The sequence below is a fragment of the Dacryopinax primogenitus genome (assembly GCF_000292625.1).
Source record: "Dacryopinax primogenitus strain DJM-731 SS1 chromosome Unknown DACRYscaffold_5, whole genome shotgun sequence".
NCBI lineage: Eukaryota > Fungi > Basidiomycota > Dacrymycetes > Dacrymycetales > Dacrymycetaceae > Dacryopinax > Dacryopinax primogenitus.
In genome coordinates, this window is record NW_024467202.1 from 1,123,318 (window position 1) to 1,149,904 (window position 26,587).

The following is a 26,587-nucleotide window of genomic DNA, read 5'->3' on the forward strand; positions in this document are numbered from 1 at the left end:
GCGTCGAGGAATGGCAGTTTGACCGCGCCTCAAGGAGTGCACCGCAATGGGGGAAGGGCATGATCATGTGACTCTACCCCGCCACTCTCTCCTCTCGGTCACTGGCGAAACGGCGGTAACCATCCGGCTGTCGTGCACACTCTCGTCTTGTACTTGTACACACTCTGCAAAGTTCTACCCTTTACTTGCAATTCCAACTTATCTCATCAGTGCTTGCATAACTATTATACTACATCTCTAGTGCTCCACCTCTTAGTCACCATGGCGTCCATGGCAGCTGTTCCCCAGGAAGAACTGCCCATCTTAGAGGCAGTCATAAAGTCAGCTTCTTGCGCCCTCTTTTTCGTCAACAGCGCTGACCTGGACTTGACTAGTCTCCGCAACCGTCTCACGGTTCTTAAGAAGAATCGTGGTGAATTCATCAAAGCGCAGGACGTCCAGACTATCTATCAGGCGGTGGTCAAGCAGGGTGCGCCCGATCGTTCAGATCATGGACATCCGCAAACGATCACTGACATGGAACATAGTCACCAAGCTGAACGAAGTCAGAGATGTCGAAGCGCCACATGTCCAGAACCGTCTGGATACGACTCTCGCGGATGTCTTCAACTTGCTCTCCCTGTTCTTCCTTACGATTGGGAAGAATAGGGAGGCCCCGGCGACCTACTCCCAAATCGCCAGTATACAAGTACGCATTCCCCTCATGCTATCTGCAGGTCTCTTACCGCGCATGTACAGCAACTTCTTGACCACATCAACGAATCCGGGGTATACAGCGAGTCGGATCTGCAACCTTTCAGACACCGGCTCGCGGATATCCGACAAATCGTGCGGAAGGACGCGGAGACGGGTCTCCACCCGCAGGCGATGATCAAGCTTCTTGAGCGAAAGTTGGACAAATGCGGTACGCCTCGGGTTCATTATCGGCCGATGACGTTCTTCTTACTAAGCGCGCGCGCTTCGGCTTCAGATGCGTCGCTGAATGCGCTCCATCATTCGCTCTCCGAGTTGTCCCCAGAACTTTTGCCTATACATCAGAAGCTTGTCACCATCCGGCGGCAGCTCGTGGCCATCGCTGCCAAAGCGAAGCCCTCGAAGGCTGACATGAGGCCGCTGTTGGAAGAGCTGCGGAGTATTGATTCGTATGATCTATCTACACACGGTTCGTACCCTTGTACTCATTGTTATCCAGGAAACGTGTGGATGGCAAGTTCGTAGGCCCGGGGGGTGCCCCAGTCCCCTCCTCCCAGGCACTCTGCCAGTCCCTTCTTGAAGAATGCTTCGACATTACCCAAGAGATCCGCGCGACGGACGACGATGTTTCTCCGACCCTCAAGCCGATCTACGATCGTCTCGTGGAGATGCGCACGCAGCTCGAGGGTCTTGTCATGACCCATCGGTGGACGCTGCGCGAGACAGACCTGTGGAACTATTCCCAGGCATTGCGCGAGATCGATAGCATGCGTGTGGATGGCAAGTTTGTGGATGCGGATGGAAACAAGCCCCCGGGGCAGTTTGTCCTTCTTTATCTGTTGAGGAGGTGCTATGGCTTGATTTATCGTCTGTTGTCGTCCAGCGAGCCAGTGTCAGAGGAATTAATGCCGATAGTGGGTGTCTTCTCTCTTGTTCCGCGTTTTTGTGCTGATCCATTACCAGGCGAATAAGCTGTCGACAGTGAAGAAATGTCTGAACGAAGTGCTGAAGTACGGTGGTTCTTTCTCACCTCGCGATCTGTGGCCGGTAAGCCTCCTCGCCCCATCGTTACATGAACACCCTCTAACACAGAACAGTACCAACTCGCGCTCCATCAGATCGACTCGATGAGGAAGGACGGCAAGTTCATCGGGATCGAGGGGAACGTACCCGAGGGCCAGGGGATTGTGATGGCACATCTGAATGAGTGCCATGAGTTACTGGAAATGGTAAGTTTTTATCCTACATTGGCAATTTCAAGGGGGCTGAGAGCAATGCAGTTGAAGGAGTCGATGGACGATGAGGAAGAGGGCTAGCATGTGCTTCGTGGTGTGCTGGAAGTTGGATCGAGTGAGTGTGAAGGTTGTGCCGAACAAGTCGTGTGCCGTACAAAGAAGCACGAAGCCCGAACATGTAGAATAAGTTTTGTTGTCCGCTTTCGTTTCATGGTCGAACGCTGTTTAGTATGAAGGAAGTTGAACGAGTAAAGGGTGGGTGTGGTTGCAAATGCCCACAATTCAGAAAGATGATAGATTCTCTTGAGTCATCGTGAGCCAATCACTGCTTCTCGAGGACCCTAACATGGTCTGTTATACATTTCCTTTGGGCGTTTCTTCTAGGCGGTGCAAAGAAGCAGCTGTACATTCTTCCGCACCTGGAAAGGCAATCTTTTTGTTGACAAAAGCGACCATGCAAAAGTCATGTTCGGCGATGATTGTCAAATAGAGCAACCGGCAACCGGAATATCAAATGGTCTTTCATTTGTTCACCATTCACTTGTTCATCACTTCTTGTCAGGGATGCGTCACCCGCACAGCCCAACACTGAGCGCTAAACACAAGCGTGAGAAGACGTTGTGGTTACGCGGTCAAACTCCGCATTTCCGTGTAAGTTTTTCATTCATTTCTGCACTAATCTGATGAAAATATTCTTCTTCATTCACAGGCCTAGGCTGCGTAGCCCTTTCGAGTCACAAAACCGTCAGCGTGAACGAACATCCATGAAGGGTTCGCTTAGGATGACTGGTGTGCCTACCCAACAAGCCCTGATAGGGGAGTCAACACCAGTCACTCATTTCATACGTGGGCCACCCAATACTCTATAAGAGAATCACCCATTGGGGATTCCCATCCAAGGCTCCTGTGCCGCTCTTGTTGCTTAACCACCACCTCGACTAGCCTTGACGACCGACTGTAGCCGCACAACCACTGAACAATAACATGTTGGCCACTCAGACGGTCCTATCGCTATTTGACATCAACGTCAACAACGGCACGACCTCAATGGACAACACCACCACCCTCCCCATGGCCCTCCCTATGACTCTTCTCGCCCCTTTTCTCCCTGCACCTTTCCTCCCGCTCATCCAGACATTCCTCGCCTCCTCCGCACTGCGTGATTGGCTCAGGCTCTTCATCCTCGGTGGGTTACTCGAAGCCGTCCGGCGCGTCCTAGGCCAGACCTGGACGCTTGAGGGTCTCCTCTCCGGTCTCTACGTCAACGTTCGTATTGAGAAGGAGGACGAGGCATACGAGTGGCTCCTAGGCTACTTCATGAGCCTCCCATCCTTCAACCGCACGCGCAACCTCTGCGTCACCACCCGTCCAAAGACCAAGGCCGGGTCGAACTTCATCGAGGGCTGCCACTGCTCCGAGTGCGCGCGCAACAAACCGAAGGACGGTGACATCTCCAAGCGGCTGCACTATCTTCCCGCATATGAGTGCGACTATTCCTTCTTCTTTGCCGGCACGTATGTCACTGTCATGCGCACGCGGCAGACAGGGAACACATCCTATTCCCTCACCATGGCAGACGCGCTCAACCTCAGGATCGTCTCCCTCATCCCCTCTCGCGGCCGTGCTGTGCTCGAGCGTCTGCTCACCACTGCCAAAGCCGCGTTCGACAAAGACGAGGAGGAACGGATCTCTATCTGGATCGGGGATCAGTACGGCTCGTGGCAGCGCGCAGCTAGCAAGCTCCGCCGTCCCTGGTCAAGCATCGTCCTCGAGAAAGGCATCAAGGACACTCTCCTCACCGACGCACGTGACTTCCTCGCCAGCCAAGCTTGGTACGTCCAACGTGGTATCCCATACCGCCGTGGATACCTGCTCCACGGTGTGCCCGGGTCGGGGAAGACGAGTCTTATCCATGCGCTGTCTGGTGAGCTCGGTCTAGACATCTACGTTATTTCCCTTTCTCGGCGGACGATGGACGACCAGGCGCTTAACGATATCGTCAACCAGCTCCCACCGCAATGTATCGCACTCATGGAGGACATCGACTGCGCTTTCAAGAAAGGCATCACTGCTCGTTCTGGCGCTGATGACTCTGAGGATGGCGAGGAAACGGTGACGCCGAAGGAATCAACGGCCGCAGCCGCACCAAACGATCCCGGTGCCGCCGCCGCGGGGAGCATCACCCTCTCCGGTCTGCTCAACGCCATCGACGGTGTAGCAGCTCACGAAGGTCGTCTGCTATTCGCGACCACTAACGTGCGCGAGGCGCTTGACCCGGCGCTTATCCGCCCCGGGAGGATGGATGTCGTTCTTGAGTTCCGGAATGCCAGTCGGGAACAGGCAGAGGAACTCTTCAAGTGCTTCTACCCCGTTGAGGAGCCTGAGGAGGAGAGCGAGCAGCGGAAGAAGGGAAAGAGAAAGCATTTCGCTGCTCCTCCTTCTCCTACCGCCCTCGCCCCGGCGTCTCCGGCGTCTGTTTCGCTTCCCCCAACTCCGCCCGACACGCCACAGCCCGACGGCACCCCCGTGCTGCAAATCGACTCCCTGCCGACTGCTGGCGGTTGCCAGCTTACGCGCGAAGCGCGGGACCTTCTCGCATCCCGCTTTGCTGCTCTCCTACCTGAGCGAGAGCTGAGCATGGCCGCCCTCCAGGGGTACCTCATGCTACACAAGGTTGATGCTGCGGCTTGTGTGGACGGAGTGGAGGAGTGGGTCAGGAAGGAACGGGAGGGGAGGTTGAAGCGTAAGGCTAAGGAGGAGAAGGAGAAGCAGGAGAGGGAGAGGAGAGAGGAGGTTAAGAAGGAGGCTGAGGCGAGGAGCGCTTGATCTTCCTAATAGTGATTTCCAGTTCATCAATACCCTTGTCCAAACAATCCAAGCAATGTATTATTACCGCAATAATGACTTCCATAACCAGACAAAGACCGTGCACGCTGAGAATGAGCAAACGGGGCGCACATTCTGAAGATGTGTAGCAAGCGCAAGATCTTGGAACAACAGTCAGATAAATATGCAAAAGCAGAAATATTATGTACGATATTCCATCCAGAAGAAGCTGACCAGCAAAAATGCCAATAAAAAGGCGTAGTAGTGTTTGCTCGTACATCCATCAAAGCCGATTCTTACAGTCCTATATCCTCCCTTGCCGACCAGCTAGATCAGCGTCCTCCTCCTCTCCTGTTTCTTCACCCACCAACCCACCAAACTGCCCTCCATACCGCCAGTACATCTTCAACAGCAACTAACGACCCACCATCTCTCTTCCCTTTTCATACCCGTATCCCTCCTGCCCCTGCGGATGGGGATACGAGTAATACCCCGAGCCATGATACTCCTGTTGTTGCTGAGGCACGGGCGGCTTTTCCTGCCACGGGTAGGCAGGGTAGGGCGTGTGCGCGCTGGGGGTCGATGTACCAGAGGAAAGTGTGGAGGAAGGAAGAGGACGAGAGCGACCGAACCTGTCCAGCCAGCTACAAAGAGATGTCAGCAAATCAACCTCCTAGATCGGGGAGAAGGCTTACTTCTCCGCACTCTGCAGGCTGTCCATGAACACGCCCGTAACAGCTTTGAGCATGTCCAAGCTCTCCACAGCGAGCGCCAAAACTTTATGTGCCATCGTTTTCGCCGTAGTATAGGAAGGCAGCTGTCCCTCGGCAGTCATGAGCGTCACCACTTGAGGCGGGGGAAGCCCACGCTCCTGTGCCAGGGTGGCAGCGCGCCACCGTTCGGGAAGCTCGAGGATCCATTTGCGAACTGCGGCGCGTGCGGGCTCGGGAAGGGCAGATCCGGTATAGGAGGAGACGACACCTACGACTTTTTTGATCGCATCGACTACGCCGGACTGGGCATCGGCGAGGATGCGAGCCGAGGCGGGAGAGATGGGGGTGGATTCTGGGTGGGGGAGAGGCATCGATAAGGAGGAGAGAAAGTTGCGGAGGATCGCAATGTGTTGGTCTGTGATGCGTGTTGCCCACTGGATGAAGGCATCAGTATGCGCGGGTATGAGGAGAGGGAGAGGGCGCACTCGTAGCCATTCCAGACACAACTGAAGCCTGCGCATGTTTTCCTCGCTCACTGCCGCGGTCAAGCCGCCGGCGCCGACGAGCATTGTCTGCCAAGGAGCGCGGGATGATTGCTGTTGTTGTTGCTGAGCCTGCTGCTGTTGCGGGGCATCGATGTCCCTCGTGGTGGAGGGAGAGAGAGGAGGCAACGTTTCGGAAGAATAGGTACCTAAACGTTCTGGCCGTGATCAGCCCGTGCCCCATTCGGACAGCCACATGAGTTGCGAGGGCGCATGATACGAGCCCCGCACGAGAAACACGCGCACCTTGGGTGTCCAGCGACATACTCGACGGGTTACCCGGTTGGGAATACATTGCTTTCATGCTCGTGGGCGTATTCACCTCCCAGTCGCGTGCGTGACCGTCCGAGGCGGGGCCAGCGCTGGTCGGCTGGGAACCAGAATACGAGCGAGATCTGCCCTCAAGCTGCCATACAAAAGTGGTAGACATGAGCACTGCGTGTTCGTGCGGGGATGGTAGGGACCATTCAGAAGAGAAAGGGACGTACTTTATCTAGCTGCCGGCAGGCGAAACCGTCCATTTGAGCGACGGGAAGCCGATCCATGACGGGCTTGGAGAGAGTCGCAATAGAAGACTCGACCATTTTCACTCCGAGCTGGCGAAGGCCAAGTAGAAGGATAAGCCAGTGCGGACCATCGGACGAAGCAACGACAACGAGGCAAGGCAGGGATTCACGTGCGCACGATCAGTCAACTCAACCCATCGGATGCGGCGCGCGATGAAGGCATACGATGCGCTTCACCGCACGGAGAAAGACGCACCTGTACAAGAGGCGAACTGTTCTTCGAGTTCTCATACGCGCGGATAGCAGTGTTGACAATGGGAAAGTGGGACGAAACACGGGAGACGAAGTCCGCTTGCTGCTGCTGGCCAGGACTGGAGCTGGGCATCCCACCCATCCCTGACGGAGTACCCTGAGCATCATACTCCGAATTGGGCTGCTCTCTCCTAGAGGATGAATCGTATGCCCTACTCGCCTGGTCAGGAGAGGCACTAGGCGAGTCTGTACCCAATTAGCATGATCCGGAGCTAGAGGGTAGGACGCACGGTACGAAGCTGCACTGGTAGGCGAGATCCTCTGATTTCTCATGTCTCCCAGAGCCTTAACAGCCATCAACACATCCTCATCCGCTTCGTTTATGCTCAAAGTCCTTGTGGGTGTCTCCACACCGTTGATGGCACCGTTTATGCTCGGTTGGTTCTGAGCGTCGTTGGGTGCCAGAGAGGGTGTAGACCCGAGATGGGGAGTTGTAAGGACAGGAGCGGTTGCCATATTGCAAGTAGTGTTTATCAAGCTGACATAGATTTGAAGCGATTTTTGTTGGTTGTCGCTGTTGTAGATGTCGAGCTCGATGAGGTGGACGACGAGGAGAGGGAAGTGGGGGTGGTGAGGGGGGATGAACGAGGGACAGAGAGAGTCGAGGTGCAAATCACAAGGGAGGGACCATCTTCACTGAGCACGTGAAAGGCAAGGTTGCTTCCGTTAAAAGGAAATCACACGCTTTCGGCCCGGATTCACAGAGGATAAATTAGATTCCATTCCGGGATCAATTCGGCGGGGCGTATGCTGGCAACATATGTACAACACAACAATGTGAATCAATGGGTTGAATTACAAATGACAAAATTAATACATTTTCTCCACTAGTACTGTCCTTCCATCCTCTCTAAATCTCCAATCAAGCAAGTATCAGCCACAGATTCAACATTATTATCACACAATTCATTATTGTTGTTCACCGCGTGTCTCCCATCGCCACCGTTCTCCACCCTCTTCCCGCTCACGTCGAGGCAGCCTCACAGAGGCGCCATGAGACATCTCACCATTCGTTTCCCCATTGTACGGCGCATCCAGTCCACGCTCAATGCCCCGCAGCAGCGTCTCCGTCCTCCTCAGCATATCCTCCAATCCCCGCTTCTGCTCCCTCAGTTGAGATTGATGTTGCAGCAGCTCATCCCGAGTAGGGACAGAGTGCATATATGGCATATCCGACCGTGGAGACCGACCACCGGGCGAACGGGAACGTGAGTGCGGGGGTGACATCGACCTGAGATGAGAGGTCCGGCCACGTGGCGACAGCGGATACGATGGATGCGGTGGGGGCAGGTATCTAGAGCTCGGGTCGACAACGTCGCGCCGCATGGGGGAGTGTCCCGGCACTTCATCTGGACGTCCATGACGATATTCGCCAACTGCGCTGGTCAGAGGTGGAAGGTCGTATCCACCACCTCGAGGTGAAACACGACGACGATCCTCTTGTGGCTGTGCGGAGTGTGCAGGCGGCGAAGGGCGAGAGTAGATGTGGGAGTCGGGACCGGTCGTAGTGGTCGGCGGGGCATGCATGTCATCCGTATAGGATGCACCAGACTCGTCACCAGTACCGTCATCGTACTCCTCATCCGCCAATTCATCTCGCTCGATGATACCACAATCGCCTTCCCGCCGCTGCCTCTTTCGGCTTCCATCATCCCCTCCAGAACGTCCAACGGCAACGAGTACTTCTGCGGCAGCCCTATCAGCCATCGTCAACGTGGATGTATGCGTGCTTTGGGTGTATTGTGCTGGAGAGTCCGGACGATTCGGGGTCGATACGATTGCGTTCGCCGCGGGGACACGTTTGCGACGCTTGATGACAGCCTTTTTCATAGTCACGGGGCGCCTGCTCCCATGTAACTTTTGGTAGAGACCTAGAGCAATGCGTTCCCGTGGTCAGCGACACCGCTTCGAAGAGGGGGGGGGCGAAGTTGGAAACGCAAGATGCAATCTGTTATCGTGATCGGATAAGATCCGCCTCCGTCACAAGCTGTGCCGAAGATCGCCGACAGGTCACGTGGACCACGGGCGAGGCCAGATAAGCCAGGTAGACGGGCCGGTCTCGAAGAACAGAGAAAAGCGGGAAATGAAGAAACAGGTACGAACCACACGCGTTGCAGATATTATTCCCAGAATCGTCCCGTCGCCACAGTGGCGTGGTGGTAGTATGGCAATTGGCGCAACTCAATGGGCCGACTCCTGGCGCCGCGGTGGCGGGCGCAGCAGGTCCGCGAACACGGGTTGCCTCACCCATGTCACCGGGATGCGAGTTGATGAAGGCGGGGCATCCGGAACAGGCGGACGCACCGCCCGTGCCATTGCACAGACCATCACCCGGACACGATCCGGCGACAGGAGGAGCGCCATCGGCACGGGGAGGGGAGTGAGCGGTTGAAGATCCGGTGGATATTGGCGGTTGAGATTGCCGCCCTGCGCTACCGGCTTTCGGAGATCGACGTGCCTTGGCTTGCAAGCCTATAGTCAAAAGCGAAAAAGGAAGCGTCCCCTTTAGTCCAGGGAAAAGATTTCCTGATAACATGACGCACCACATGCATTACAAACGGTCGCGCCCACATCGTTCCTCCTCCATAATGGGGTTGTAGTGGCACCACAGGTGACGCATTTGGGACCGGAGTTAGGCTTCTGGGAGTTCACAGATGCCTTGAATGAGCTCTCACCAGAGGCAGCGGAGTCGGGCCGTTTGATCGGAGTGCGGGACATAGATGGTAGATGGGATACGGCGGGAACGGGAGGGTAAGGGCGGTCCAATGATAGGCCGCCGGAAGAAGGAGAGGGCTGGTAAGTCGCAACAATCGCGGGCATTGAGCGACGTTCGCGGTGTAAGTTCAGGGGTAAATGGTAGGTATATGCGCTTCAGCTGATCAAGCTGATGCCTCTGGATGGTGATCGTTGTGCTAATAGTCCAAACCGATCGTTAACTGTTCGACGGCGACAGCTTTTGACGTTCTCGAGGGGGGGATAAGAGAGAGGAGCAGGAGTGTCCTTATATGAAAGGCCTGCAGAAGAACGAAGCAGTGAGGAGGGAGGGGTAAGGGAGGGTCATGATGCGACTGTCCTTATAATTGGCGGAAGCTGGTTGGATGAGCGTAGTTTGCTTCCGCTCCAAGGGGGAGAGATCGAGAGTTCGCTTGTGTCAGTGGGCCTCTGGCGCACGCCGCTGCGTGATCATACGCCGGGACGGCTCACGGTTCTCTCTACGAAGCAAGAGAAGATCCCTGCTTGTTCCTTGTTCTGTCCTTCTCAACCACTGATAATCTATTGGCTGTACTGCTCATCCGTAACAATCAGCACATTGTTGTACAACTTGATCTCTCCCCGTTTCGATCCTATGCAAAAGATAACAGCGTGGCCCAAAAGACCCCTTTTACAACCCCGCCTAAATAAATACCTCCGGGGCCACGGCATCTGTTTCGGCTGCTTCGGATCTATGTCACTTCTACCTCCATCCCATCTTAGCCAGTGATAACGCGTCCATTTCCGTTAAGCCGCGAACCTGGTTCATAGCGCCCCTTCTGAAAGTCAAATACTCTATTGCCTGACATAAGCAGCTTCTTTCCGAAATCCCACATTTATTCCATCTGGACACAACTAAGAAAATGTCACCCATGCGCGTGGCATTGGCTCCCAAATGATAATCTCTCTTGGAGGGGAAGAGGCGATGTCAACGTCACCAAGATAAACTTACTGATTCGTACCTACGCGACAATGTACCGTGTCAGACCACCCCCAAGGGACGGATTCGATTTCTTCGGAGTGCGGAATGGTGCGGAAATGCAAGCTTGTGCGGTGCTCTAACACATGCCCAGGCCCCATACGGATTTTAAGGAGAAAAGAAAAAAAGAAAAAGAAAAGCACAGCGAGCATATCGGACCCGACTTTACCATTTCAGCCTCTTTTGCTGATTGACACTCCACCTGGGTTGTATCATGCGTCCTTTGATGTCAGAGACTGGCCAGCGAGGAATCAAGCTTCGCCCCTTTACTTACCCCTTCCATGAAGCTGAAGAACCGCCACATCAGTGATACCGAAACGTCGACTTCCTTATCCGTCGCCTTCCTTACCCGCGGCATTCTCTCATCTTCGACCTAATCTATGCGGCGGATGTCGGCGTTAAAACAATTATCCAACGACGATTGAATTGCCCCGTTGAATTCTCCGCGCTCACCCACCAAATGTTGGCTTCTCCCTCGCTATGGTGGGACCATCTTGTCCTCCAGGCTATAATGGCCAGTGTGAGGTGAGAATCCCTGACCTCCTGCTCATCTATTTCGGCAAATCCAGTCATGCGATTGCGATTGCAAATGCAAAAACCTGCATTCAGATGTCCTTCTCGATCTATCCGATAAACCCTGCATGGCATTTGTTCTGCCAAGACGCAACTCCGCGAATGACCACGCTTCTCCGGGGTGTTCTTTATCAGTCCATCGTCTGTATTGGGATCCCCTCCAAGCTCAGAGCCTTCTGCTCTTCTGCGCCCGCCTCACTGCAACAGGCTAATAGTCTCGCTGCCGTCATCCTCGGGCATGTGTTCTCGGTCCTCTATCTTGTTGGGCTAATCAGATAGGATAACCTCGCGAATCTACTGTAATTATAGCAACATTCGCGACCATCCGACGTTTCATTTGCTGGTGATATACAGTCAGCGCTGCGTAAACGGGAGCCGTCTTGCCATTCAGGCTTTGGCTGAACGTTGAAGACTCGGCGGTCGAAGCCCGCACGCCGCATCGACTGACCGAGGAACAGCATGCATCTGTTACGGCGGCCATGCTTCCACCTCAAAATAAACGTCACGCTCGCACTGCTGCATCAGGCTTTGACCACTGTTCTCCGGCGTCGTGGTAACGCACCCTAGACGGATCTTGCCAGATAATCACCAGCCGCTATATCAGCAGATCTACGCCGAGGCGGTGACTGACCCTCTTGCCGCCTACATACATATTTGGAGGTGTTACACGACGGCTGCTGGGGCTATAGCGGACACTTCGAGTAATTCTCGCGAGAGACGACCGATGCAGACCGTCATCGCATACATCTTCGAACAGGATGGGCATCCTATCCACGCATCGTGGAGATACCCCGTCGCTGTTCGCTGTTTCCATAACACGTGAATAGACGGCGCGCAGTGCCAAACGACCAGACGTCTCTTTGTGCATACCATTTGAGGTCCTATTCCTACATCCACCCGAACCGTCGATAGTCACGAGGAAGTTGTCGCCAGGGATGGAGCGCCATTCGACGTGCACCTTGGTGCGTTTTTTCTGCCTCAATTCGCCATGCACCACACTGACCAATTAGCATGTCTGGAAATCACCTCCAGAACGTCCAGGGTGGAGGTAGACCAGCTCAAGAACCCCGCGGTCATGGATCCCCAGTCAAGCTTCGCGACTCTCGTGTTTGCACATCTCCAACTTCACGCGCAACAGTGGTACAAAATCGAGAACGGCTGGAGCGCACGATCGTCGCAGTTTATCAGATTCAAGCCTATCTAAGCATGTTCCGCGCGACTTATTCCGCTCCTTCCTCCTACAAATGGGCGCTCTCTGGTATATGCACGAGCTGGCTTGAGCTACACGGAACGTTCAGCGCGCCTTCCCTGCTTGAACGTCACACTTCCGCAAGGTACTATTTATGCTCGCTGCTCAAGGACAACACGCGCCGTCCCACTCTGGCTGACAGCGGAGACGGCAAGCCCGCGGAGGTACGGAGTAAGAAGCTCTTCGTCAGGAGAAGAGAGCACATTGGATAAAGACACCCAGTTGCGCAGATCTCGAAATACCTGTTATCTGAACCCACAACACTCAAACCATTCTCCCCGGCACCTTCACCTGCGCGATCTCTCTCAAAAGCCTTATACGAGACTAGACTAGGGCGACTACGTCACCCCACCGTGCCGACATAACGAGGCGCCTTGACGCAAGCTTTCTGGCTTCCTGCCATTCGTAGAACCTCTCTTCCGTCGCGGGAACACAGCATGTCAACGGTGCTGGTCGCTGCCTCTCTGTATTCCGGGTGATTCAAGTGACCGTTCTGGGCAGGATGTCCGTGAGTCGTGGTGGACTCTCCAGCCCTCACTGGTAGTCTGATACGGAAGATTTAGATGACATAACTCATCTGGCGAGCGTTCAGCCCATACGAGACTTTCCGATGAAACTTCAAGACTAATGTCGTCTGCCGAAACGTTTCTCTCGGCCTTAACGGATACTCGCCCAGATATGTGGTGACTCATGAAGCATCACCTCATGCTATGATCTCACAATAACCCGAACGGCGGGCGTTGGTGTATTTTATCTCATCCTACTCTCGCTTCCATCTCATACTCGAACAAGTTACCCAACAGAGGTATCCGCATCCAGACACCGCTGTCTTGGTAACCGTCAAGGTGAATCGCTGTTCAGACACCCGCCCATTCCAGTGGTGGCCGCTATCGACCTTCGTGCGGAACGCCTGTTCCGCGACCGCATTTCGTCACGGAGAAACCCTACCTGCCAATTGAGGCTGGCCCGTCCCACTCTATCTATTTCACGGACCCAGTCATTCAGCCCTGAATGCACTCCGCAGCAGCGGCAGTGACGACAGCCCGAGATACACCTACGATTATCTCAACTCTCTCACAGGCGAGGCCTGACACGGACATCGTCGGCAAACGTACATCATACGATCCGGCACGGATGATCTGCAGAGCTCCTGCTTCACCTGTTTTCTCCATCAGCTCGTGCTGATGGAGATGAACCTTAACGCCGAGAGAATTGTTCCGTTCCCACTCATCTGCGCAGCATGACCGGAAATCCAGCTGGAGACGTAACGACGTGGCTGGATTACAAACGCCTACGTCGTCGCGACCGTCGTGCCATTCTGGCGGATCGCGATCCGAAGCCAACTCTAAATTAAGTTGCCTTTGCGGTCGACATTGGTCCCAAGGAACGTTACTATCGCAATATTAATAGGCACACCGCGACTAAAACCGTCTGGCTTGCGTCGTGTACATTCCGAGGTTCCCGGCATATTCCGAAACTTTCCTGAAGCGCGGCTACCTCAACGGCGTGCAACACTTGCACTGACAACGGGGAAATACGCTCCACCTGCTTGGTCCCTTCTCGACCGGATTCTCTGACCTACCCAAAACGATTTGATACGGTCGTGCTTGGGCAGGGAACCCGGAGCCGGCGCGGCGGTATGCGGAAAATTTATTGCTTTGTACTGTTGATGGAAGTGTGCACTGCTGCTGTCGAGGCGGGCACATGTTGATATATCTACGCTTTCTTGCGGATGCGAGAATGACGCAGAACATGGTCGGGACGGCGACCGGGCATGTCGTCTTCGGGTTTTCGGGTCTGACCAAGCTCGTTCCCAGGCGCTGGGCTGGTATGCCGAAGGAAACTCGCACGGCACAGCACGACGTTGATAAATATAATCGGGTCCTTCTCCAGATTCGCGGCGCTTAAAGACGCTTCTTGTCGTTGCGCCGGAGAGATGGGTCGCACGGCCATCTTATCTCGGCACCGGCAATGTCCCAGGCCCTGAGCGTCTAAAAGAGGCAAGAGGTTGATTGAAATGGACAATACGAAGGATGTAGAGGTTTATTGGATTATACCTGTTATAATGACACAGATGCTACCCAGGGTGATAAACACCGTGTGCCTGCCCCTTGGGGCCGAAGCAAACCTCCTACCACAACCTTCCACATTTTACACGGGCATCATCCACCTTTGAACACCGGGCTGTTTACCTGCGACGAAGCGTACGGAGAAGAACCGTCGGTCGATAGCTGACAGGCATGATCAACATACTGCAAGTGTTCTCATCGGCTGACGGGGGAAACTGGTTGCTTCGCCTCATCCTCCGCTTCGTCCGGGTTGATGATGCAGCGATTTGCGTTTAGCGGGCTTGGAGAGCTTTGAGCAGTATAGCTGGCAAATTCAACAGGCGGCGGCATCGGAAGACAACATGCATTACATTCATTCTCACACAAGATCCGGTCATACAAACCACCTTTACAAAATCTTGCAGCACAAACTCCTCGATACAACAGCATGACACGCTTCTACGTCCTCATAGTCACAGCTTCAAACGTTTAGGCGACAGCAATGGGCGGGAGGGTGGAGAGGTAGTTGACGCGGTGCGAGTTGACATCGGTCTCCACACCGCGGTTGTGCGGGATCCACTTGGGTTCGTCCTACCGCACGTCAGAGCCATGTCATAAGGATACCATGCAAAACAAAAGCAGCTTACCTGGAACAACCTAGCAGCCTTGATCTTGTTGTTCATGTCGAGCGTGAAGCGGTGGTAGATACCAGAGGGGAGGACGAGGAGGTCACCCTGCTCACAGAGGACCCGGATCCAGCGCTCGTCATCCTGCTTAGCCGCGTGCTTGCGCACATCGAAGTATCCCGATCCGGAGAGGATGTATCGGATCTCCTCGTCTTCGTGCATGTGCCTATACACAACAGCGAACGTTCAGGGATCTGACGATGGGCAAGGGGATGAACGTACTCCTCGAAGAACCCCTTGATCTTCGTCTCGTACGCATCTCCGAGTCCCTCCTTGCTAACATTGATCGTGTCCCTGTTTTTGTACCCGCGCTCCTTGGCGATCGCGTCCACACCAGCGGGAATGGAGTCACCCTCGCCGACAGGGATGGACCAGTAGAGAACACCGAGGTGGCTAAGTGTGTCGAGGGAGACTTCCTCACCCGAGTCGTGCGGCAAGCGCTGGTCAGTCGGCTCGTCGTCAAAGTAGTAGGCACGCATAATGCAAGACTTGGTTGGTGGTAGAAGAAAGAGCTGGCAAGGATGGGGGAGTTGTGGCACTTGGATGCTACAGTGCTGTGGACCCTACACTGCCTTTATATTGCGCGATTTGAATCGGTCTCGTCATCATCCTCGGCCATCGGTATTCTCCTCGATGTCCTCGGGCAGTATGATAGACAGTGGAGAGTAGATAGAATGGAATAATATAATAAACATTCACCGGACGAATAGACCTTCTTCTCCGGATAAGTCAACAGTCTTCACGGAGGTGAAGTCGACCGGCAATTCCAGTCAGCCTTTCGGAGTTTGTACGATCCAATTGAGATCATCTTTCTGCGGCGCGCGGGAGAAGCAAATGAATACATTACAACGAGGCAATGATCGACGGTCTTGAATTCGCGTCCATATGATTCGCCCGACTGAAACCAATGCAGACTTTGGGGTGTAACATTCCGTCGTCTTGGCATCAAGTGAAGCCTTGATAACAGCAGAAGAGTTACTCAGATCTTACATGCTTCCCATGAAGCGCATGTGCACAGTGCAGCATAGAGTTGTGTCGATTAGTATCTTCTGGCCGAACAATACCAATGTAATCTTCCGATGATACACCATCATCGCACAGGCAAGTGCACCTATTTCATATACCTGCACCCAGTTCAGCAAGCATCTCCAGCACAGACAACACACTCACATATTATACTCCGCCTCCAACCCCTTCTTCTTCTTCTTTTTCTTCTTCCTCTCCTCGTCCTCGCTCCATTCATCCTCATCTCTCTGACTCGGGCCCAACCCCTGCTTCGCCCTCCATGCATCCTTCTTCGATCGCCGTTTTGCTTGCTCCTCTGCCTCCTTATCTTGGGATAGGATGTCCCTGATCGATGGGACACTGGACGATTCGAGCGGGCGGAGACGCGTCTCTCCCTCTTCTTGTTCCTCTTCTTCGGCCTTAGGCATGAGAGGCAGAGGTACCGGTTTGTGCGAAACAGGGATAGGCGATGGAGTTCTGTCAGGCTCGTTGAACCAATTCGCTTTCGCTTGAGGTGCAGCCTCGGACGGTGCGGGCGGCTTGGACACCTCCCCCTCTTCGTCAGAGGAGAGGTCGTACCCCGCATAAGTTCCCGCACCGGCGAATATGTCTTCATCCATGTCCACTTCCGGCTCGGGCAGCACAGGCGGTGGTGATGGTGCGACAGGGAGAGTCGGCTCTGTAGGAGCATCTTCAAGCGGGGGCGCAAGCGTGACCTTCTCCCCCTGCTCCTCGGCAGTGTTTGTCTTTACCTTCTTTTTCTTCTTTTCTCCAATAGGCTTAAACCCTCGTTCCTGTTTCCCAACCGGCTTGAACCCCTTCATCCTCCCTTCCTCCCCCTGTGCGTCCTTGTCCAGATCAGAGGGCCCATTCCCCGCTCTGCCCTTCAGTTCTCGTACGATATCCTCCCTCGTACGTTTCTTCCCCGCTACGGGTTTCGGAGGCTCTGGAGCAGATTGGAGGGAGGACTCGAACGCTGCTTCGAGGGATTCGTCTAGATCTTCTGGTGCTGTGCCTGAGCCTGAGGCAGGGGGAGGGAGAGCAGAACGTAGGGAATCGACCATTTTCGATATCTACACCATATTAACTTCAATGAATATATAGCTTATTCATGAGTAGCATACCTCATCTAATGCACCCCGGTCGTCCCTCCTGTCAACATCATGCGAAGCTAGCTTAGGCGCATCCTTCACTTTCCGGGGCTTGAACGTCGCTGACTGCGTCACCGGTCCTCTACCATGTCATCAGATAGCATACCTCAGAGATCAGAGTAGTTGCGGGAGGACGTACGAAGGCTTCGAGCTTGGTTCCCCGGTGATGAGGTTCTTGGGACGGGATGTGCTGGTGGACGCGACTGTGCGCGGTCGGGCGAGCATGGTGCGGAACGCATTCTACGAGGTTGTCAGCGTTTGCTTGAGGATAGACAGGATAACAGACCTGATCCATCTTCTTTGCCCAGGGCCTTAGAGGATAACTTGGATGAAGGAGTGTATAGATGGTGGTGGTGGGAACGAGAGAGGGTATAAGCGCTCGGACGTGAGAGGGACGTAACAAGTCAAAGGGCCCTTGATATATACAATGGAAATACAACAGCACAACAATACTCCTGCAGCTTATCTCCTTTTTTTTGGCTTTTCAAATTATAGAGCTACTCAAATATATCCTAAAATCATCAACACCCTCCCAACTCTACTAGTCCACCCAAGTCCAGCAGCTCAGTCCTCTCCCCAACCCTGGACACATCCCTCCCCTCCCTCCCCTCCTTCCAAGCTACCTTTCCCGCCCACTCCTGCGGCAGAGAACGTTCAATCCTCTGTCGTACGAGAGATCCAAGATTTGGAAGGAACTGGCATGAGTCAGCGTGGGCCCGTGGGGTATGAAACGGACGACGAGAGACGTTCACTTTGAACGCGTGGCCTGACCCGCCTGTTACGAAGAGCAGCTTAGGATGCTCAGGGTGGAAATCGACGAGCCAGTCTCCATCCGGCGTGTCTGTATACCTGATGCACAGCAAGCTCGTGAACACTCTGTCTGTATCATCAGAACGAGGTACGCACCAACACATACGCGAGCCGACAAACGGATTGTCTCCTAGTGTACCGGGGTAGCGCTGCTTCAGCCAATCTCTTAGCCGGGTGACGACCTCCCCTGGCACAGCGGGGCGCCTGATGCTCCCTTCCTCGCTCGTCAACGGGGTGGAGACGACGTACTCCTTTCCCTCTACTATCTGTTGCTTCCGGTACACGTAGCCAGCATGGTGGATGGCGATTTTCACTGTGCCGTCCTCTGTCGGCTACAAAGATGAGCTGCATTATGGAACAAGAAGGGAAGTACCGACCTCAAATACCGACATCCCCGTATTCCAATCCAGGAGCACCGGGTTCCCCTTCCAGCGCGAGCGCTCCTCCTCAGAGAGCCGGAGGAAGAGCTCGCTCTGCCCCGTTGCAAGAAGCTTCTCTTGCAGACCCAGGTGAGGGAACAGAGAAGGTGTCCATGCGCCTGTAGCGACAACCACGAGGTCTGCGTGCATATCTTCTCCAGAAGAGAGCAGCACAGCGTCCATTTCCCCTCGGTCGTCCTTCGTCAGCCCGGTCACAGTCCTCCCTCCCAGGAGGAGAGCGCCCAGGCCTTCCACTTGAGCGCGGAGTACTCCCATAGTGCGCTCTGCCTCGACCCACCCCCCATCTCTGTTCAAGTACGCGCTGTCCCTTTCGAACATTGGGATGGGCACGATGGGAGGGAAGTAAGCCTGTAGACCCACGTCGGTGGCAGGTATGATACGGCATCCGAGCGCGAGGGAGTTGGTCAAGGAGGAGGAAGTGTACTGGCCTGTTGGGGAATGATCACCCAGCACTAGCACACCCGTCCTGATTCGTCTTTAGATTGCTATCAGCTGGCCAGATGAATGAAGGCACACTCATGATACACCCCATCCCAAGCTTCCTCTTTCCAGAGGCTTACCGCCTCCCTCGCCAATCTAGCATAAGCAAGATCAGGGTAATCAGAGCGCACGATCTTGTTCAGGTCATAGCTTGCAGAGTCAGGAGGTAGGCCAGAGGGATGCCGTTCGAGGATGGTGACGTTGTACCTTCTGGGAGTGGTGAGGAGATGGAGGGCCGTGGAGAGGCCGAAGGCGCCGGCGCCGATGATGAAGACTTTGATGGGTTCTGAGGACATCGACAATAAGCAATAATTGGGATAACCAGCGACACTTTGTTGCAGAAGGTATTCGATATTGAACGCATGTTCATTGCTGGCAAAGCGAGCTGGGATGTCAATAGATGCCTAATATGTCCAGAATATCACTATTCAAGTACTTTGATAGGAGCGTTGACAGTGTTTCCGTTCTCGCCAGTCCAACAAGTAGTAGCATCTATAAGTTGACATTAAGGTGTAGAGAACTTCAAATCCAAGCAATCAACAAAGTATACAAAAGTGTAGTGCAAAGTGTACAAAGTGTACAAAATGTACAAAAGTGTAGTAAAGTTGTTAACCGGCATAAGTATGACGCCACTCTCCCGGCTTCGGCCGGTCGCTTTTTATTTTTGCGATAGTTGATCCCCTACGCCCTCATCTCCTCGACCTTTCTCCCTCCTCCCTCCCTCCCTCAAAATGATTCGCTCAATAGCATCGTCGTCGTCGAGTACATCGGTATATCGTGCAGCGGCACGACGTCCAACAACTCGAGCGACGGCGCTTGCCCGTTCTCGTCAGCTACCAGCGCCAGCAGCAGCCTTTCCCGCTCGGAGCAACTTTCACACTTCCTCAGCGCGCCGAGAAGAACTCCCGAAATCTCCTTTTCAGACATTTGTAGACGTTCTGAGGGATGAGATCAGGAAGAACAGGGAGCTGCAGGAGAACGTCAAACAGGTGCAGGGAGATATTGGCAAGGTTCAGGACTCGGAGGCGATGAAGCGCGCTAAGGAGATGTATGAGCGAGCAAGGGTGAGCTCCGTGTATACCACTTGACGCATATATGCTGATTTCATGTTGCGATTGCAGCTCACGAGCTCCATCAAGGAGAACCCGAGGCTTAGGGCTGCAGCAGATGAGATGCGCAAGGCTGGAGTGCGCGTCAGCGACGCCGTGTCCGAGGCTATGAAGGGCCTGGAAGAAAGCGAGCTCATGAAGGGGGTATGCCATGACTACAAATTTTAATGACGTCTGTCATATTAACACTCCACGTAGATCGCTCGTGCAAGCGCTGCTGTCTCTTCCGCCGTTTCTTCGACTACTGAGCCGCTGCGCAACACCGCTGCGTACAAGACAATGGCCGACGCGGTGATCGAGGCTCTGGACGATAGCGGGAGCACGCGGCACGCAGGGTATGAGGATAAGGAGGCCCGTCGGCTCAGGAGGCAAAAGCGGTTGGCCAAGGCGGGGAAGGAGGGAGGTCTCGCGGCAAGAGCGAGCAGGGTTGCAGAAAACCTCGAGTGCGTGCTAATTTTACCTTATTCACGCTAATGTTCTGATGAGTCGCTTGGAAGGGCCGGACAAGCAGTGGTGCTGCACAAAGATGCGGGAAAGCATGAAGCCTGGGAACGGTTGAAAGAGACGAACCCGCTCCTTCGCACATGGGCCAATCTGAGGCAACAATACGACGAATCCGAGAACCCAGTTGTCGCCACCCTCCGGGGATTCACGAGTTCCATCGGGAGCTTCTTTGATGAGACGGAGATGGCTAAGGTGACTCGTTTGCTGAGGCAGATGGACCCGACCTTCTCGGTTGAGGCGTTCACCAGAGAGCTGAGGGAGTATATTATCCCGGAGGTGGTGGACGCGTATTTGAGCGCGGATAGGGAGGCGCTGCAGATGTGGTGCAGCGAGGCGGTGAGTGCGGGTTTCCTGTTGAGAAAAGCATACTGATACAGTTCAGACGTACAACGTGCTTTGGGCGACGATGGAGCAGTACCTCCGCCAGGGGCTGTTGAGCGACAGCAAAGTGCTTGATATCCGACAAGTTGACGTGCGTCTTTGTCGCTTCTCCCATGCCAGCATCACTGACCCCGTACAGCTCACAACAGGTAAGATCCTGGAGAACGATGTACCTGTGTTCGTCGTCACCTTCGCGACTCAAGAGATCTTGCTCTTCCGGAACGCGAAGACCCACGAGATTGTTGTAGGTACCGAGGATCGGGTGGAGCAGTGCACGTACGCCGCTGTGCTCACATGTGTAGAGAGTGAATTGGATAATGAGATCACGGGAGGGTGGAAGGTCGTCGAGGTGGGCTCGCTCTCCCGCTCCGCTTCCACCTATGTTGAGATCGAGGTCAAAACTGACGGTGATACAGATGGCAAGACGCTCCGGTCGAGGGTTCCTATGATAGGTTCCCATCCCTGTGCCCAGTCATACATCTCGGCTAGATCCTTCCCCTTTCAGGGGCATTTAATCATCACCTCTCTCCCGAGCTCCGATCATGTCCCGTTCCTTTCCCTAAGCCAACAAATGAAAGCAGCGTGAATCCGGCCCGCGCGGTCCCTTTGATTCCCACACCCAGGACGTGGTAAGGCAGAAAGGCAAGCGCCCAGGGATCGGGTGGTATGTCTCTTTGGCCTCATCACAATCCGGTATGCGGATCATATGCCGGGCTAAGCTAAGGCGGCCGGATACCCGACCGCTCGAGAAACGTTCCAGCTCAGCCAACGCCGTGGATTTGTATTAATCTCGTTGGGGGTCCTCGGAGCAGCCCGAGGCTTCTATACCACTTCGAATAATGGGGATAAGAGCGGTCCAGCTGTGGCGCCCCGATTCGTCATTGTCCACATCTCTCTTCCATTCCCGTTGCTATAAGAGAAACGGACAGAGTCTTCACATCCTAGTCCCGAAGAGACCCGTTCATTTGCGCCAGCAGGCCAGTGCGGTACACATATATGAACTTAGCAACTGACGGGACCAAGCGAGGGGAGAAGGACGTCAAACGTGGGAAGACGCCAGCTTCGGAGGTGGTGAATATCGGTAGAGGGATTATGATAGTCTCCCCTTGTGCAACTCTAATTGTGTCCCGCCGAGAGGTTGGTTGCCTATTGGGACGCAGGCCGTATGAGCCGACCAGGCAGAGACGACCCAAGGAGGGTATGGGCACGTCCTTGGACGTCTTCTTGCTACTGTAGATAACGCCCAGCTCACGAGGTATTTTCCCCCTGGGCTCCTCAAATAACACGGCTGGCGAAGCACGCACGGTCTGCTTGAAACTGTCCACTTTCCGAGGCGTGCAATGGTCTGCTGGGCCAGCCCGTGGCGGTATGTCAGGTCATGCCAGCGGACCATCATGCGGATTGGACAGGGATAGGAGAGTGCACCGTGCACCGACCTGGAGCAGATCAGCTGGCTTATCATGCTGCATACTTATCAACTTATGCTCCAAGCCGGCGGTAGGCAAAGCATGTGTCCTCCTGGTTATCCGGAGAGTCTGGACGTTCAGTCTTCCCCTTAGACGGTACAAGGCGTTGAGAAGACGCCTTGTTGCGCCCTAGTGATGCTGATGATGCACTTGGTATGTGCTGCGTGCGCCCGGCCCCCCGTTGCTTCTTCCCTTCCACTTGGCCTCCGCTCGCTTGACCGGCCGGTCCACGGGAAACGTCCGACTCCCGCAGAATCCGCTCTCTCTTCCCTGTATGGCACAACGAGAATAAATAGTGCAGCCCTATGCGGTCAACAGCCAACTGATGACCACGGCCTCGAGCCCCTGGCTCGCACCTCCCTGCAGCGCCCACCTGACGCCATGAGCACCGCGAACGCTCATACAAGCATGGTACGTCGTGTTACGGCATGTGCATGCGAAGGAAGGCTTATCAGAATTTGATACTGGACCAAGTTCACTGCCGAGTTCATGTCTACTTTCCGAGCTGGATACTCCCAATGGCAGCAGAGGAATCTCGAGGCTGCATGCTATTACTTACAGACGGAGTACTGCAACAAGAGCGGTGAGCTCCGTGTTGAATTGCACTGGGAACGTGCCTTGCTCATCATGTGCATACCTACCTGCATGTGCTGCCTGTGTCCCGCGTGCAGAGTCTGAAATGGCATCCGCCTGGCGCACACTGGAGGAAGACCAGCGCAGTCAGCTATACAACAATGCGATTAAAACGTTTATGCGCGAGTCATATGCTAGCGTCCGGCTGCTCAGTGTGCCGTCGGTGTATGCAGAGCTGGTCAAGGTGTTTGATCATGCTGTTTGGGTGAGCACCGCGGGATTGTCACTTGGCCATCTTACGCGTGATCCTTTGCGTGTTGATCGTATTCACTGACGGGGTATAGGAAGTGACAGCGAAGGAAGACTGGCTGTGATGCTGGTCATCAGCATCATGATGATGGGTAACATGGGCCGCGGCACCCTTTGATACCTTGATACTCGTGTGGCATATTCCCTCCCAACTCCGAAAAAAACCGACCGGGCAACTATCCATGCTCTGAACATTTCTCTGCTCAGTAATGGTTCTGTATTCCTCTATAAGCAACGAGATCATGTAACTGTACGTTTAGACATATACCGCTCTGGCGGATTTTCGAAACCAATGTAGCCCGCATCTGCAATAGATTCCCTTTCTGTGGATAACGCGCTCGAACCAGACGTGTCAGAGGTGCATGGCACAGCGGGATTCTGTGTGCTCCCAAGTGTAGGCGAAGACGAAGCGACTGGATTAGGGGACGATCACGCGACCTGTATCGAGAGGAATGTTGGAGCCCTTGATCGTTGACCCGTTGAGCCAGAGTGCATCGGTAGAAAGACCGTGCGAGGTGTGAAGAGGAAAGAGGCGTCCTACTAGTCGGAATGAGGTCGAAAGAGTCCTTATCGTGAGGTAGGACGGTCAGCTGAGCGGTAGAATGCGCGTGGTCATGGAGTACTGGTAGTGACAGTTCGCATAACTAGGTTAGGAGAAAGCAGCACATCTGTACGGGGACGCAAGAGACCAGAGAAGCCTGATAGAACGGCAAGTGCCGGATAGTTGATGGGTTCTAGCATAGCCTGATAGACTGATGTTGGTGACTCCAAAGTGATCAGATGCCCCGCATTCCCCGCTCGTTCGAAGACTAGGACACCCATCTTGGGAGGGTATATCAGGCAAGTTGGCCAAGAAGTACAATTGCTGGCATGCGGAGTATCATCGCGTTAACTTTCTTCAATTGCTTGGTAGGTTGATGTCCATGAGAGACGGACACGGGGTGAACGGTGTGGACGTTGACCAAACGCGTCTCCGGAGATGGACCCCTTTTGGCACTTGGACCGCGACGTCCGCCCGGAGATGCGCATTCATCTCATGCGCATATATGCCGACCTTTTTGCTGGAATGACGAGATATAAAGGGTGGAGATGGAAGGACGACGTCGGCGTATCTCCCTTCTCATCCAGCGAGTGACAATGCCCACCTACAAGAACCCAATCAGTGCGTATTCCAACCACCGCTCGACGTCTACTAACGTCTGCTAGTCCCTGGATACAACCCCGACCCCTCATGCTGCAAAGTAGGGGATACGTTCTACCTCGTCTGCTCATCCTTTCTCGCCTTCCCTGCCATCCCCATCTACGCGTCGCACGACCTCGTCAGCTGGAAACAGATCGGCAACGTCGTTACGCGCGATAGTCAGCTGGACCTCACCTCCCAGAGCGTGAACAATAACGGGGAGAGCTCCGGCGTCTGGGCTCCAACGATAAGGCACCATAATGGACTGTTCTACGTTGTTACCACACGGGTGGATATGAGCAAGCCATGGGAGGACGAGTCGCGGTAAGTGCGTATGCGAGATATATGCGCATGCTGATGGGGGCATAGCTACCAGAACCTCATCTGGACGTGTAAAGATCCGTTCAACGAGGAGTGGTCCGATGCGGTCGAGTTCGTCTTCCCTGGATTTGATACAAGCTTATTCTGGGACGACGATGGCAAGTGCTACGCACAGGGGAGTGAGTCCGGGAAGGTGCGTCGACGTCTTGCAACGCGCGTTTCATAGCTCACACTAGGCAGAGTTTCTCCCTCCGCCAAATCACCCAATACGAGATCGACGTCAAGACCGGCAAACCGCTGAGCGACAAACGCCAACTCTGGACGGGCGAAGGCGGTATCTTCCCCGAAGCGCCGCACATCTTCAAGCGGGGTGATTGGTACTACCTACTCACTGCCGAAGGTGGGACCTACATGGACCATAGCGCGATGCTTGCGCGCGCTCCTACAGTCTGGGGGCCGTACGAACGCTGCCCGTCGAACCCCGTCCTCCGCCCACCGGCGAAGGAGGAGCTCATCCAGACTGTAGGCCATGCCGACTTCTTCGAGTCCTCTCCCGGTACCTGGTGGGCCATCGCCCTCGCAACGAGGATCATCGGCCCCAACTCGCCCATGGGGAGGGAGACGGTCCTGATCCCGGGGACCTGGACTGGTGACTGGCCAGTGTGGGACCTCCCCGTCAAGAGCGTGATGGACACCCCGAACCTTCCACCGACGCAGCCCCTCGCACGTGAGGGAGCGTTCATCGCCCCCTCGCTCAACGAATTCGGCAAACCAGGAAAGTTCGCCCCGCACTGGCTCTTCCTCCGCAACCCCGTGTATAAGAACTACGATATCCTCTCCCCCTCCGAGCTCGTGCTCACCGGCACAGCTGAAACACTCTCGAGCCATGTGAAGGATACGACGTTCGTTGCTCGCCGGCAACAAGACCTCAAGTTCACCGCTTCTGTCACGCTGGCCTTCACCCCTCAAGGGAAGGAGGAAGCGGGCATTACAGTCTTCCTCGACCCTATTAGGCACTATGAAGTGTTCGTCGAATACCAGGGCATCGGGTGTCGCACAACCGTCATGGGCGCTGTAGGGCTCCAAAGCGGGGTAGCCAATTTCCTCAAGCGGGACAAGCCGCAAGTCGAGGAATTTGACGCTATCGCACCCATCCCTGACGGGGAAGTGACGTTCAAGGTCCTGGGGGAAGAGGACAAGTTCAGGTTCTTCGTTGTCCAAGGGGGGGAGGAGATCGAGGTCGCGGATGGGCCGGCGAGCGAGGTCTCGGGCGGCTTCTGTGGTACGCTTGTGGGAGTGTACGCGACGGGCAATGGTGACCCTTCGACGCCGCCGGCTAAGTTTACGAATTTCAAGTATGAACCAATTGCTTGAGCGCGTGAGTCATGCTGCAGAGTACGCTTGTTCGAAAAGAAATGTAACCGCTGGTAGTGTACTAGTAGGAAACTGGAAGGAATATGAAGTGGTTATCGTGCTATTCATTTCACAGGGACTGAATAAGCGCCCATGATTAAGATAAAGATATTTTGAGGGCTAGTCTACAGTCTAATCCCTCATGGCTACAGAATAAACAGAGGCAACGATACCCATCATCGACCTCTCCCTCCCCGCTGGCGAAATCCAGTCCTCCATTCTCTCAGCTTGTAGCGACTGGGGTTTCTTCTACCTGACGAACCACTCTCTCCCTTCCTGTCACATCGCCCAACTCTGGGAGATTGACCGCACGTTCTTCTCTTTACCACTAG

At 54.5% G+C, this 26,587-nt stretch overlaps 9 protein-coding genes across 9 annotated transcripts; 5 read left to right on the forward strand and 4 right to left on the reverse strand.

The window, feature by feature from the left end:
• Positions 1 to 270: 270 nt before the first annotated feature.
• On the forward strand, positions 271 to 2,009 carry DACRYDRAFT_49860 (uncharacterized protein; the record flags this gene model as incomplete). The annotated part of the gene is made up of 9 exons (XM_040774948.1): positions 271 to 320; positions 375 to 469; positions 528 to 688; positions 739 to 904; positions 971 to 1,142; positions 1,193 to 1,607; positions 1,657 to 1,740; positions 1,791 to 1,922; positions 1,974 to 2,009. 9 exons carry the CDS (start codon positions 271 to 273, stop codon positions 2,007 to 2,009), a joined length of 1,311 nt encoding a protein of 436 aa, XP_040630723.1.
• Positions 2,010 to 3,647: 1,638 nt separating this feature from the next.
• On the forward strand, positions 3,648 to 4,655 carry DACRYDRAFT_30281 (P-loop containing nucleoside triphosphate hydrolase protein; the record flags this gene model as incomplete). The annotated part of the gene is made up of 2 exons (XM_040774336.1): positions 3,648 to 4,298; positions 4,440 to 4,655. Coding segments are annotated over 2 exons (867 nt in total), but the record flags the coding sequence as incomplete, so codon positions are not given.
• A 264-nt stretch (positions 4,656 to 4,919) lies between these two features.
• On the reverse strand, positions 4,920 to 7,137 carry DACRYDRAFT_21261 (Opi1-domain-containing protein). Its single transcript, XM_040772316.1, has 7 exons — positions 7,058 to 7,137; positions 6,772 to 7,013; positions 6,498 to 6,605; positions 6,256 to 6,415; positions 5,953 to 6,158; positions 5,450 to 5,901; positions 4,920 to 5,398 (listed from the first exon to the last, which is right to left on the reverse strand). Exons 1-7 carry the CDS (start codon positions 7,122 to 7,124, stop codon positions 5,170 to 5,172), a joined length of 1,464 nt encoding a protein of 487 aa, XP_040630725.1. The 5' UTR covers positions 7,125 to 7,137; the 3' UTR covers positions 4,920 to 5,169.
• A 1,487-nt stretch (positions 7,138 to 8,624) lies between these two features.
• DACRYDRAFT_49369 (glucocorticoid receptor-like protein) lies at positions 8,625 to 9,078 on the reverse strand (the record flags this gene model as incomplete). The annotated part of the gene is made up of 2 exons (XM_040774893.1): positions 8,625 to 8,698; positions 8,931 to 9,078. Coding segments are annotated over 2 exons (222 nt in total), but the record flags the coding sequence as incomplete, so codon positions are not given.
• A 2,987-nt stretch (positions 9,079 to 12,065) lies between these two features.
• On the forward strand, positions 12,066 to 12,591 carry DACRYDRAFT_105990 (uncharacterized protein; the record flags this gene model as incomplete). Its single annotated transcript, XM_040768179.1, has 2 exons — positions 12,066 to 12,092; positions 12,163 to 12,591. The coding sequence occupies 2 exons, from the start codon at positions 12,066 to 12,068 to the stop codon at positions 12,589 to 12,591; spliced, it is 456 nt and encodes a 151-aa protein (XP_040630727.1).
• Positions 12,592 to 14,781: 2,190 nt separating this feature from the next.
• On the reverse strand, positions 14,782 to 15,639 carry DACRYDRAFT_21264 (ARD/ARD family protein). Its single transcript, XM_040772317.1, has 3 exons — positions 15,336 to 15,639; positions 15,075 to 15,279; positions 14,782 to 15,018 (listed from the first exon to the last, which is right to left on the reverse strand). The coding sequence occupies exons 1-3, from the start codon at positions 15,590 to 15,592 to the stop codon at positions 14,917 to 14,919; spliced, it is 564 nt and encodes a 187-aa protein (XP_040630728.1). The 5' UTR covers positions 15,593 to 15,639; the 3' UTR covers positions 14,782 to 14,916.
• Positions 15,640 to 17,790: 2,151 nt separating this feature from the next.
• Positions 17,791 to 19,295, reverse strand: DACRYDRAFT_49476 (FAD dependent oxidoreductase; the record flags this gene model as incomplete). The annotated part of the gene is made up of 5 exons (XM_040774904.1): positions 17,791 to 17,964; positions 18,022 to 18,118; positions 18,176 to 18,411; positions 18,457 to 18,985; positions 19,036 to 19,295. The coding sequence occupies 5 exons, from the start codon at positions 19,293 to 19,295 to the stop codon at positions 17,791 to 17,793; spliced, it is 1,296 nt and encodes a 431-aa protein (XP_040630729.1).
• A 435-nt stretch (positions 19,296 to 19,730) lies between these two features.
• Positions 19,731 to 21,492, forward strand: DACRYDRAFT_77603 (mitochondria import inner membrane translocase TIM44 subunit; the record flags this gene model as incomplete). Its single annotated transcript, XM_040776279.1, has 7 exons — positions 19,731 to 20,063; positions 20,121 to 20,252; positions 20,307 to 20,551; positions 20,606 to 20,948; positions 20,995 to 21,084; positions 21,133 to 21,342; positions 21,410 to 21,492. 7 exons carry the CDS (start codon positions 19,731 to 19,733, stop codon positions 21,440 to 21,442), a joined length of 1,386 nt encoding a protein of 461 aa, XP_040630730.1. The 3' UTR covers positions 21,443 to 21,492.
• A 2,986-nt stretch (positions 21,493 to 24,478) lies between these two features.
• Positions 24,479 to 26,216, forward strand: DACRYDRAFT_105994 (uncharacterized protein; the record flags this gene model as incomplete). Its single annotated transcript, XM_040768180.1, has 4 exons — positions 24,479 to 24,503; positions 24,548 to 24,845; positions 24,891 to 25,035; positions 25,083 to 26,216. 4 exons carry the CDS (start codon positions 24,479 to 24,481, stop codon positions 26,214 to 26,216), a joined length of 1,602 nt encoding a protein of 533 aa, XP_040630731.1.
• Between the last annotated feature and the right edge of the window lie 371 nt (positions 26,217 to 26,587).